General features: G+C 38.2%; 2 protein-coding genes across 2 annotated transcripts; both read left to right on the forward strand.

The window, feature by feature from the left end:
- Positions 1-1,174: 1,174 nt before the first annotated feature.
- Positions 1,175-10,013, forward strand: LOC111411453 (QWRF motif-containing protein 2-like). Its single transcript, XM_023041985.1, has 7 exons — positions 1,175-2,961; positions 6,521-6,640; positions 8,447-8,814; positions 9,248-9,343; positions 9,475-9,571; positions 9,709-9,790; positions 9,940-10,013. Exons 1-7 carry the CDS (start codon positions 1,522-1,524, stop codon positions 10,011-10,013), a joined length of 2,277 nt encoding a protein of 758 aa, XP_022897753.1. The 5' UTR covers positions 1,175-1,521.
- A 181-nt stretch (positions 10,014-10,194) lies between these two features.
- LOC111411454 (NADH dehydrogenase [ubiquinone] iron-sulfur protein 2-like) lies at positions 10,195-10,578 on the forward strand. Its single transcript, XM_023041986.1, has one exon. It carries the CDS (start codon positions 10,195-10,197, stop codon positions 10,576-10,578), a length of 384 nt encoding a protein of 127 aa, XP_022897754.1.
- Positions 10,579-11,753: the final 1,175 nt, after the last annotated feature.

The raw sequence follows: 11,753 nt of genomic DNA on the forward strand, positions 1-11,753 counted from the left end.
ACGGTGCATCCTATAATCCGACTAAAAAAACAAAGAAAAAGGGCTAGCTGGGTCATTCCTTGCAAATGTTACAAGGCAAATTGCCCTCTTTTTCAAGCCACAACACTTTCCTCTAAATTCTCCTACACAAATTTGGTACATGCTCTTAATCTGAGGGAATATAGATCACTCCTCCTTTCCTCATATTCTAAAATTGCATTTGAGGTAACCATTGTCATATTCCCACGCGTGTTTATATCAGTACACATTACATGTCGTTTATTCTTTTTATTCACAATCTAACATTTTATTTACGTTTCTATATTTTCATGTTCGTAGATTAAATACAGACGGAGTAAAAGAAATTTGACACTCGCCTTGAAAGGTTGGTTGGTGTAGGGTTATACTTTATCCTCTATGTTGATATTTTTGGTTGAGAAAGAAAGATGTTGTTACTTAAATTAGCAAGTGTGCATACAATGAATAATAGAGGGGAAAGAATTTTAACCCCACTCTGTTACGAGTTCATGGAATCAAAGTTGCTATTTATGTTATTATTCTAGACTCAAATTTGTAACTCACATAGTCAAAAGTTTTTACACAATTTACTATAGATCTCGTTAAAGTTACTTATAATCAATTGTATAGAACTTCATAAATGTGTGAATTGCTTATATAATTAAGAATTAAGGATTTTATAAACATAAATTGGAGTGACAACTGAAATATTCATCAATCGAATCATGTTTGACGTCCAAGATTGGGCAAACAAAAATGAAAAATTTAAGAGGATTTCTTTACATGTGGGGACTCAAAAATGGAGTTTAGGGAGTTGAGATAGTCCCATCAATCCCCACAAAATACCTATTAAAATACTTCATCACCACCAAAAAAAGAAAAAAAAAATACAAAAATACAACCTATTTATAATTGTTCTTTAGTTCTTGTTTGAATCTCATTCTTTTCCAAAAAATACATTCTTAAAAAGTATTTTGACATAATTTCAATCACAAATTTTTCAATAAAATAATATTACACGTAAATTCAAAATTTTTACTTATTTTTTAATCACACATTTTTCATTAATACACTATTTAAAAATTCATTTTCTTCCCAAAAATAAGACTCAACCGCCTTAATCTACTTAAATAAGCGAAAACATATTATCAATTAATTAAATTTAAATTTTCTTGATTATGGTTAGCGTAACGTCTCTTCAATGTCCAACTAAACCCCCAAATTCACCCCCGTCCCTAAACGAATGCACCTAAAACTCTGTGACCCCTTCTCCCTAATTCTCAATCTCTCTCGCATTCGCAAATTTTCCTGGGCTTTTTCTCTTTGAGTTAGCAGCATTGTCATTTTTTAAGAAATCTTGGAAGAATGTGGAATCTTTCAATGACCCATTATGGTTTCTTGAGCTACAGCGGGATTTCTTGATGTTTTTTGCTGATTAATGGTGATATCAAAAGGACTTCTGGGGGAATTTGTGAGCGGTGAATTCTCACTGTAACTCTGTGTGTATATGTGTTCTTGGCCTTGATGATGGTGGTTGCTGCTTCTGGAGCAGCTTCGACGACTGACCCACAGAACCGCAAAACCAGCGCCTCTCAAGATGAGCATTCAAGAAGGCCCCCATTATTGGCTTCTGAAAAAGATAATAGTAATGGGGTTTCAGGCAATACATCCAAAAGGCCCAAATCGAGAATTGTCTCTTCAAGATACATGTCCCCTACAACCTCAAATGCTTCTTCAGTTTCCTCATCTTCCGTCTCTTCTAGAAGGTACCCGTCTCCTTTGGTTTCGAGAAACTCGACCCCGGTTTTGAATACGCCTTCGTCGGGCCCAAAGAGGTCTGTCTCTGTGGACCGCCCGCGGTCCGTGTCTGCAAGGCCTTTAGCACTTGATCTTGATTCCAAGCATAGCAATTGCAGTAATGAGGTTTCAGCTGCCACAAAGCTTTTGGTCACTTCTACTCGAAGATTATCTGTTTCCTTTCAAGGTGAAGCGTTTTCGCTTCCCGTTAGTAAGACTAAGGTGGCCCCACCTTCGTCTAATTCGAGTAGTTTGAGGAAGGGCACTCCTGAGAGGAGGAGGAGCAGTACACCATCGAGAGGGAAGGGCGATGGAGGAGGAGATCAAGAAGAGAATACTAAGCCGGCCGATCAGCATCGATGGCCAGCGCGGAACCGGCGAGTTAATCCATTGTCAAGGAGTTTGGATTGTAGTGGTAGTGGTGATGAGAAGAGTAAGCTCGCCGGATCTGGAAATGTGATTCGAGCATTGCAACAGTCAAAGATTGATGAAAGTAGGGAATCCTTGGATGGTAGGTTAAGTCTTGATTTGGGCTGTTCCCAGCTTCTTAAGGCCGCGCCGGATGGAAATTTGGTAAATAACGAGTCTTCTGTGCAATCTGATCTCACCGCATCTGATACGGATAGTGTCTCTTCTGGTAGTACTTCAGGAGCTCAAGAATGTGGTGGGACCTCCCATGGCCGTAATGGGCCTCGGGGAATTGTTGTTTCGGCTAGATTTTGGCAAGAAACAAATAGCCGATTGAGGAGGTTGCAGGATCCAGGTTCACTCTTATCGACAAGTCCTGGGTCCAAGCTGATTGTGCCGTCAAAATTGAAAAAGTTCCAGAATGATGGTCCGCTGACTTCCCCGCGAATGATGTCTTCTCCTATTCGTGGAGGTAACAGAGCTGCATCTCCCAGCAAACTTTATACACCTGTCGGATCATCTCCATCTCGGGGAATCAGTCCATCTCGGGTCAGAAATGCTGTTAGTACAATTAGCAATAATTTTAGTGAGGCACCCTCAGTTCTTAGTTTTTCCGTTGATGTTAGGAGGGGGAAGGTTGGAGAGAACCGCATTTTTGATGCACACTTGTTGAGGCTTCTGTATAATCGACAACTGCAGTGGCGCTTTGTAAATGCTAGAACTGAAGCTGTCCTGCTGGTGCAGAAACACAATGCAGAGGTGAGATGCTTTATAGTACCTGTGGTTTTGAGTATACTTTCAATTTAGCTAGTAACAGTCTATGCATGCTTCTTTCTTGACAATGATAGTACCAACATTTTTGTGTAACAAATGCTATGCTCTTAACACTTGATAAGTATGGTGAAACCAAGTGGGATAAATGAATTGTTACGATTACATAAGAATATAGCTACCATTCTCTTTATTATGTACTGTGAGATGACAATACAAATGTGCAAACCTGTAACTAAGTTTTGTGCCAGTTTGTTACATTTGTTATTGTGGTGAAACATTTGGATTCTGATTGCGACAGCCATGTGAATTATTGCCTTGTTTTTGTTGAAATCTTTAACTGTGCTACACTTGCTTTTGATAGATGCAACTGGTCATAATATAATTTCACTACTTTTCTCTTGCATCATGTGATCTTCGAATATATGGAACCAGTTGGACACCGCTAATATTTAAGTTATGGTTTTATTGGACATATAAGATGCTTGGTGGAGGAAATACTGGAAGATGAATGTATTGGGAGTACAGCTTAGTTGTTGAGAGGATATAATTGTCTCAAACTAATAATAATAATGGAGGATTACAAGCATGTTTGGTATGTGTATTCTTTTTTACTTTTTCCTGGTAAATGGTTCATTCAAAAATTTTGCACTAGTGCAAGAATCTGGACATGTTTATTCTTTTATTTCTGATGCTAACTTCATGATTTGATTTGTGGTGAGAAACACTTCCAGGTTACATGTTCAAACCATTATATTGGAAAATTAGGAATTAACTATTTCCACTGAGCATGCGAAGATCTATGTGTGATATCTAAGATTCTAACTGACAATTCCTGTACTGAGATAAAGATGAATGATACAAATATAGATGCTGTTGGCAAAATCACAAGTTAACTCAGTTCGCAACAGGAAAACAAACATAGAGAATTGTGATGCAGGCTATAGGGCAACGTGTTTCATATTCGTTGGTATGGTTTGCTAAAATACTAGGCTCTTCATATGTCGAAGTAAGCTAGCTATAGTGAGTTAATGTTTCACGTCTTAGCCCTAATATAGCTGAGACAGTTCTCTTGTCTGTGGAAATGTCAAAGGGTTCTTTCCTTTGATCTCTATGGTCACTGGTTCAATGCATATATTATTGTAATGTAAATAACAAAGGAAGCACATAAATCCAAAACAGAAGAAAGAGGAATTATGCTGTTTCATGCGTAGTTCTTGATAAATGACAGGTGCAGTTCAGTTTAGTTCACTTGTTTAATTTTATCATAGGAAATTTGATGGCATATTTCTTGTTTGCTTTTCATTTGCATTTTTGTGCTTTAGACTTTGTATTGTCTTCATTTCTCACTGTTGTGAGATTGAGCTGACTCATCTGCAATGAAAAAGTTAGGATGTAGTTTATCTGTTTCCTGTCATTTTGATGAGATTTATAATAATGAATATCACTTTTCTTACTCATGAATTTTAAGTTCGTTCTCACTTGGTTAATATCTGCTCCAGTAGCAACTGATATTTGTAAAGAAGCTAAATTATAGAGAATTGCTGACAAACTTGATCATCAAAACACATTGATGAAGTAGTTGTGTAAATCATAGTTCACAATCTGTCTAAAACAATCTGTAAAAATGTGTTGGAATCACCAAAAATAACCTGAGTTACCTTGACTTGTGCAACTATGCCTCTTAGCAGTAGACTTGGTTACTTTTCAAATGTAGAAATGTGGCAACACAAACGTATATCCAATATTTGTCATGAGCCAATTTGATGCTCCTAACACTGCACGGATATTATTCTAAAAGTGCACAAGGATTGTTAACATAGTACAATTTCTATAATTCAAAAAATCTTAAAATTATCTATCTCTAATAATTCTTTTGGCGAATGCAGTAAAGTATCTACAGGAGCATACAGTAAAACCTCTATAAAATAATAATGTTGGGACCGAGAAAAACTATTATTTTAGAGAGTTTATTAATTTGTTGATAAATGAATAGTTTATTAATTTATCGATAAATTATATTTTTAGTGTATTTTATATTTTTACAACTTGTATTTTATATAACCATAATACATGTAGGATTTTTATTTTTATTTATTTTTTTACATATTGAATGTGATGAAATTCAAAATTTAATCTGTAAGCGCGCACGCGCACACACACACAAAAAAAAAGACACACACATACATTAAAGAGGAAATATTAATGTATATCCTAAGAAAAGCAAAAGACTTTAGATGCAAATTAAAAATTTGTTAATTTGTATTAGCATGAAATTTTATGAATTTAAACAGTTATTATTTAATATATCCATTGGGCCTTAAAGGATTTCAAAAAAAATTAATATCTTATGCATTTAGCGGGTTATTAATTTGGTACACTAGCCTAAGTTGGGACCGAAGAATTTTATTACTTAAGCAAGATTATTAATTTATCCAACATTCATTTATCGAGATTTTACCGTATATTGCAGGATGATGCGTGTTTGTGATGAACCCTTGTAAGTAAGAACTAAAGTTAATTGAGATAATTACTCATATGGACCAATTTTGATATCATTGGAGGACATTGAGAATTAATGTACTAACTTCAGGTTAAATCAGACATATATAGAATTACCATGTGGGCTTATGACAACAGTTTAGTTATAGAGAGGGAAATAATGTGTATCCTTCCTCTACGTTGAAAGTCTTTGAACATTAATAGAATAATGGACAAATGAACTGATGAAATCTAGCCTTGAAAAATGCAACAATCGGAATTATAATTCATGATGTTTTAAAAGGAATATACATGAATAGATATCGAGGCCAATTCTATTTTTATTTTAACTTCCTTTTTGTTGATTTGTGTGTATTTTGTTGGAACTTGGAAGTTTCCTTTTCAAGAAGCTTCATTTCCATCTGTAAAAATTTACAAAAGTATTATCTAAGAGCACTTTTAATATGAGCTCTAAGACAGTTGATGTAAATTAAGGCTAAAATCATTAAAACAAATATGTTAATGAAAGGTTTAAAGGCTACCTTATGTTATTTTTATTCTTTTTTCTGGATTATGTAATTTCTGCCATCCTTCTTGCCATTTTTTCACTTTCCCTGCTTTTTTATGGCTTCTATCTTCAATATGACAATGTGCATATAGCTCTTGTGATTTTTCTGAATACAAGTTCTTGGGTATATTCCATTTTGTTCGTTTCAGGACATGAAGTGAGTTGTAGTGCAAGTTGCTCAGTATGTTCGAACTTGATACATCTTTCAATCTGGACCTCCTGAACAACTTTTGAGTTTCTCTTTTCGATTCTTCTACATTGAATAAATACACGTCTCTTGTTCTTAATTTTATTTTATGTATTAAATTCTCACCAATTTGATAATTTTGTTATAATTTCTTTGGAATGTTCATACCTAATATTTTTCATGGCAACCTACTTTTACCATCATGTTGTGTGTGTTTGCGTTCTATATAAAAGGTTATCTGTTTATGGGTTTGTTTATTAAAGCATTTTTCTGCACATAAAAGTATTTGAACTCGTTCCTTTCTTTATCAGAAAAACCTATGGAATGCATGGTTAACAATCTCTGATCTGCGTGATACTGTCACCAAAAAAAGACACAGATTGCAATTGCTGAGGCAAAAGTTAAAACTAGCCTCCATTCTCAAGGGTCAAGTAAGCTCTATTCCTGGTTTCTACTTTATATTGCAGGATTCTGTTGGAGCATTTAGCCGGAAAATTGTTGTATAACACGGGAATCCTGTGACCCATAGATATGACTATAGAAATCTCATTTTTAAGATGTGAATAGTTTAACGTCAGTATAAAGTTGGACTGCAATTGCAGTTAGAAATTTTGGCTTCCATTACTGAAAACAAAAAGTTTAAAAACGGAAATTTTTTTACCAGCTGGCTTTACTGGCTTGTCGTAACTGATAGTTACAGCTATTATTTTATACGATAAGGAAAACGTCATCAGATCTATATTTTCATTAAGTTCTTATATTGCTTAAATTATGTATATTATAGTAAAAAATGCTTATAGTGATCTTTCCGGTTAAGGTTGTAAAATTTATCTGGTAGTCATGTTGATTGGTGTTATTGACTTGCTACTTGTTATATGAAGAGGACAATGGCACAAAGTGGCAAAAAAAGCTTTTTTTTTTTATGTATAAAATTTGTTCCTCTCATACCCCAAAAGAAGTGATCGAGGCCTACGATCCATTTACTGGAAATTTCATAATGGAAATTAACTACATAAGTGTCTTAACAGAAGCTATAGAAATTAGTATTGCATGCACATAAAACTTAATTTGCCCAAGGCGCTTGCTTCCCAAACTGTTCAAATTTCAGCTTGGGTGTCGAAGTAACTATTCTTCAGTTCCTTTGCAATGTCCAAGCCATTTTGAACCTTGAAATTTTATCATCTCGGGGTCAGCTGAAATTTAAGGACTTTTTCCATTTTTCATTAAGTAAGGACAGTTTAGGTATTACGCATTTTGTTTTTTGAAAAATGCCTAAAAATGTAAAAGGAAGAATTGTGTGAAGAACAAACCTCAAGGGTGTCTTTTATTTTTTAAAAGAGAGGGATTGTTTATGTTAGTTATCTCATGGGCTCTCTATAATCGTCTCTTCCAGTTCTTCCCACAAACACAAAGTTTATGGCTGACCGATATTGCTCATCATCTAGCTATTGCGTTTATTTTTCTTGTTGCTGGTCATGTATCGAACGAATTACGGGATTGGACACAGTATCAAAGATCCTTTAGAGCACATATTCCTTCGAGAGGATGATTGGAACGAGGGCGTAAGGGTCTTTGTGATACAATCAATAATTCGCTTCATTTTCAATTAGCCCTTGCTCTAGCTTCTTTAGGGGTCGAATTGTATTCAGTAGAATATGGAGGTACTTATGGCAGAACGGGCCAATCTATGGATGTGGGAGCATCATCTCCGTTCCCGTGGGCTTTTGAGGAGCGGGAGAAATTGTTGGAATTCTATGAAAGAGTCTCGGGAGCCAGGATGCATGCCAGTTTTATCTACTTTGAGAGCGCTAGGAAAAAGAACTGATCTTGAAATATTGATATTTTTTAGCTTTTTACTTTTATTTGAATCTATACCTTTAGATCAATAATTTTGGCAACTTGTTGATAATGGGATTCAATTTGAGATCATTTTAGAGTTTTTATAGATGGAGATACTTATATTTTTGCATACGGTTGAGTGCCAGTGAGTTGTAGCCACCATTCTTTAAGCCTGTATAGTTCGTATATGGAATCCTTGCATTAGTTGTGGGTTAATAGTATTGTAACTTAATTTCTTTTATTGTAACGTTTATGTTTTATTTATCTGATTTCCAACTAATTTCTCTTCTGTGGAACCTACATTATCTCAGAATTTGTTTGAATTATCTCTTCCCTCTCTTTGTTGGTGGAATTGTGCCTGTAGACCGATCTCAAGTCTGTTCATATTTCTGATGTAGATGTCCTTGGAAGATTGGGCTTCTTTGGATAAAGACCACTCAATATCTTTGCTTGGAGCTATTGAAGCTTTGAAGGCTAGCACTCTTCGTCTTCCGGTTGTTGGAGGAGCAATTGTATGTGGCCTTTGGTGTTCCGTCTCGGAACCTTGTGGGGTTAGGAGTAAAGCATCCCGAGGTTGGCGCATCTCGTTGAGCGTGGAGAAGCATTGGGAACCCCAATTTCTTTCTTCGGAGCCGTTTCTTTTCCCGTCCCCCCGCCCCGGCATAGCGCTTCGCTTCCGGTTCTTCGGAAGAATCAACTTACGTCTCCCTTCTTCATTGATCTGGGGGAAAAGGAAAGGTCTACCAGTTGGGAAGCTAGACATCAAGTAAGTGGCTTGATGAGGATAACTAAGCTGACACGCCGGAGTTGGCTGCTGGCACAAGAGGGTGGTGCCTTACCGCACCGCAGGCGGACGCGCGGTAGCGTTCGTGGTGGTGCTTCAGGATTCCAATGTACTGCGTCCAAGATCAGAACGAGCTTGCCGGCGGACCACTGCCGTCCCATTCTTGAGTGAGCTGGAGCGCAGCCATCTTATCCACTGAACTAGCTAGAAGCTATCGCTTCGGGTCGAAGCATTAAAAGAAAAGGACCGGGAAACGCGGCGGCATAGGAACCACGGGACCCCCTATTAGTAAAGGGAAAACGGAAGTGCGCTCCTGCGCACCAGCTGAAAAAGCCCTTTCCCTTTTTAATAATAATAAATAAGGTAAGCTTCATAGCTCCAACCTAGTAAAGGGGCTTTGATGCCCTTTGTATAGGTTGGGTTGCTGGATACGGGATCCTCGTAGTAGGCTGGACCAACATCCACCCGAGAGAGGGCAGTCTTTAGAAACAACAGGGTGTACGTATCCCAGGTGAGCCAAGAGGTTCAGAGTGGGAGTAGATCAGAGAACGCTTCGCCTTTTCTTATCTTCTTCCCGCCCTAGGAGTAGGAGTAGCACAAAAAGAGGGATTAGCATTATTGACCCAATGATAAACCACTAAGACCTTCCTCGTTGGGGCTCCGCGCACTGAGAAAACGCTCTAGCGACGAGAAAGCGGCCACTAGTTACAAAGCTCCAATAAAGGAGAGGGCTAGTCAGGTGCAAAGCAATTACCCCTATTTAGGGAGTTGAGGCGAAAAATGGCTTGATGAACCGTTCCGTTCGCCACGCACCGGCCCCATTCACTTGCTTATCGTAGAGGCTATAAGTATACAGTGCCCCACAACTATGAATAGTATAGTGGGTTGAAAGACAAGAGTGCCCTTCAACTTCAAGTAGGCTACTTTTTCCGGAACGCAGTCCGAGATAACCGTAACCGTATATATATATAAGTATATCTTCGATGCTGTCATTTCGAAATGTCCGCTTCAACCGCCCTTTCACATCCCAAAAAGAAAAGTTGGCTTGATGAGCGCAGATGAGGAGCAAGAAAACCAATAATATCTTTATTGTCCTTCTACTTAAAGGGAAAAGAGAAGCGCTTTTGCTACTGAGAAAGCGAACGGTCAACGCGAAGGTTCAAGACTTAGCCGAGCGTTAGCGAAGCTAGATTCTCATAGGCGAGGCGCTTCGAGTTAGCGAAGCGCTGTAGTAGCGCCGAAGCCCTATGTGCTATAATGCTGAACCAAGGACGCTCCGCCTTATCTATAGAAGGAGTCAACTGAGTTCTGAACGAATTAGCTCCTTGGTAATGGCTCAATCTATAGATAGAAAGCCCTATGATGGGAAACTACCACGTTAGGTTTGGAGAGAGATGGGACCGGTTATATAATAGAGGGAGCAGATGCAAGCTTTTTCTTTCAATAGCCGGCCAAATGACTACAGGATCATCGGTCTACTCTACCTCAATTCACCATTTCGAACCTTATACAGAAGGTTTTTCCGTACCAGCTTCTTCTACCTATACCGCAGTTGAAGCACCTAAAGGAGAATTTGGTGTCTTTCTGGTCAGTAATGGAAGCAATCGTCCCTACCGTCGTAAAATAAGAGCACCTGGCTTTGCCCATTCACAAGGACTCGATTCTATGTCCAAACATCACATGCCAGCAGATGTGGTCACCATCATTGGTACTCAAGATATTGTGTTTGGAGAGGTGGATAGATAGGACTACTAGTTGCTCGATCAGGACCCTAGCTTTATTGCGAGCCAAAAACAAAGATGGATTCCCCTCCCCCTTCTATCTTCAGTACTAGAGATGAACGAATTGCATACGCCCGAAATTTAGATCGAAGAATTGTTGGGGTCTTGGAATTTCATGAACGCGGAGCCAACGAGTTCAGTCGAACAGCGTATATAGTAAATAGAAGCGGAAGAGCCTTTCCTTTCGTTTTAAACAACTCTAAATGAAAGGAGCCACCACAGATGTATGCACAATGATTGGATTTTGGTGCATACACATACAGCAGCGAATCGAAGTGCGTAAGCCCCTTTAGAGTAGAGATAGAGGCGGTCCATTGAAGAAAATCAAAGCAAAATGCAGCTGAAAGCAAGGGCGGTCGTAGATCAGCTGAAGGTGCCAGGTTCCTGCAGGAGAGGACTCTAACTCATGCCAATGGAAGCAGAAAAAAGGGATGAACATGCCCATCTGCCTTTCTGACCTGCAGACTTGGTAAGATTGGATGTTAAAATGGACTAAGGCTTCATCCACTTATTATTATTATTTCTCTCCATCCGTCTTATTTCACTCACTGATTTCTGACGGTTGCTTATCATATTCAGGTACTTATGATCTTGTAGGTTAGGATTTTAGGAAAAGAGTGGAATCGCTTTTCTTTGATACTATTTTATTGTTGCGGCTTCTGCTTGTTCATGCTAAACTTTTATAACACTCTTACTAGCCCAATGGGCAAAGCCTATTTTTATGAGTTCTTGTCTTTCTCTCACCAACCCTTGGTCGCCAATCTTGTCATTTCCTATGACAAAGCAGTATGGTACATGGAATGTCCCCTATCTCACCTTTTAGGTGCTAAAAAACTATAAGCTTTGCAAAGAAACAAATATCCACAGGAAGTAAGAACGATAAAGTTATCAACTTTTAAAAAAAGTTCTGTCAAAAGCCACGCGAATCAACACTTTTCTTCGCGTTACCGCGGCCTCTTTGAATCACACCTAAAGGCGAATGGGCGAGCGAATCCGCTTTGTGATCGACTCTTTGGATCGCGTTAATGCGAATCGGTGAGAAGTCGACTCGGCGATTTGACGACCCCAAAAGAGATGTTCTTTACAAATGGACCCCACGTACTTCGACTTTGCTTAGGCGGGCGAACCCCGGCGAACGAA

Source organism: Olea europaea, chromosome 15, assembly GCF_002742605.1.
Source record: "Olea europaea var. sylvestris chromosome 15, O_europaea_v1, whole genome shotgun sequence".
Taxonomy (NCBI): domain Eukaryota; kingdom Viridiplantae; phylum Streptophyta; class Magnoliopsida; order Lamiales; family Oleaceae; genus Olea; species Olea europaea.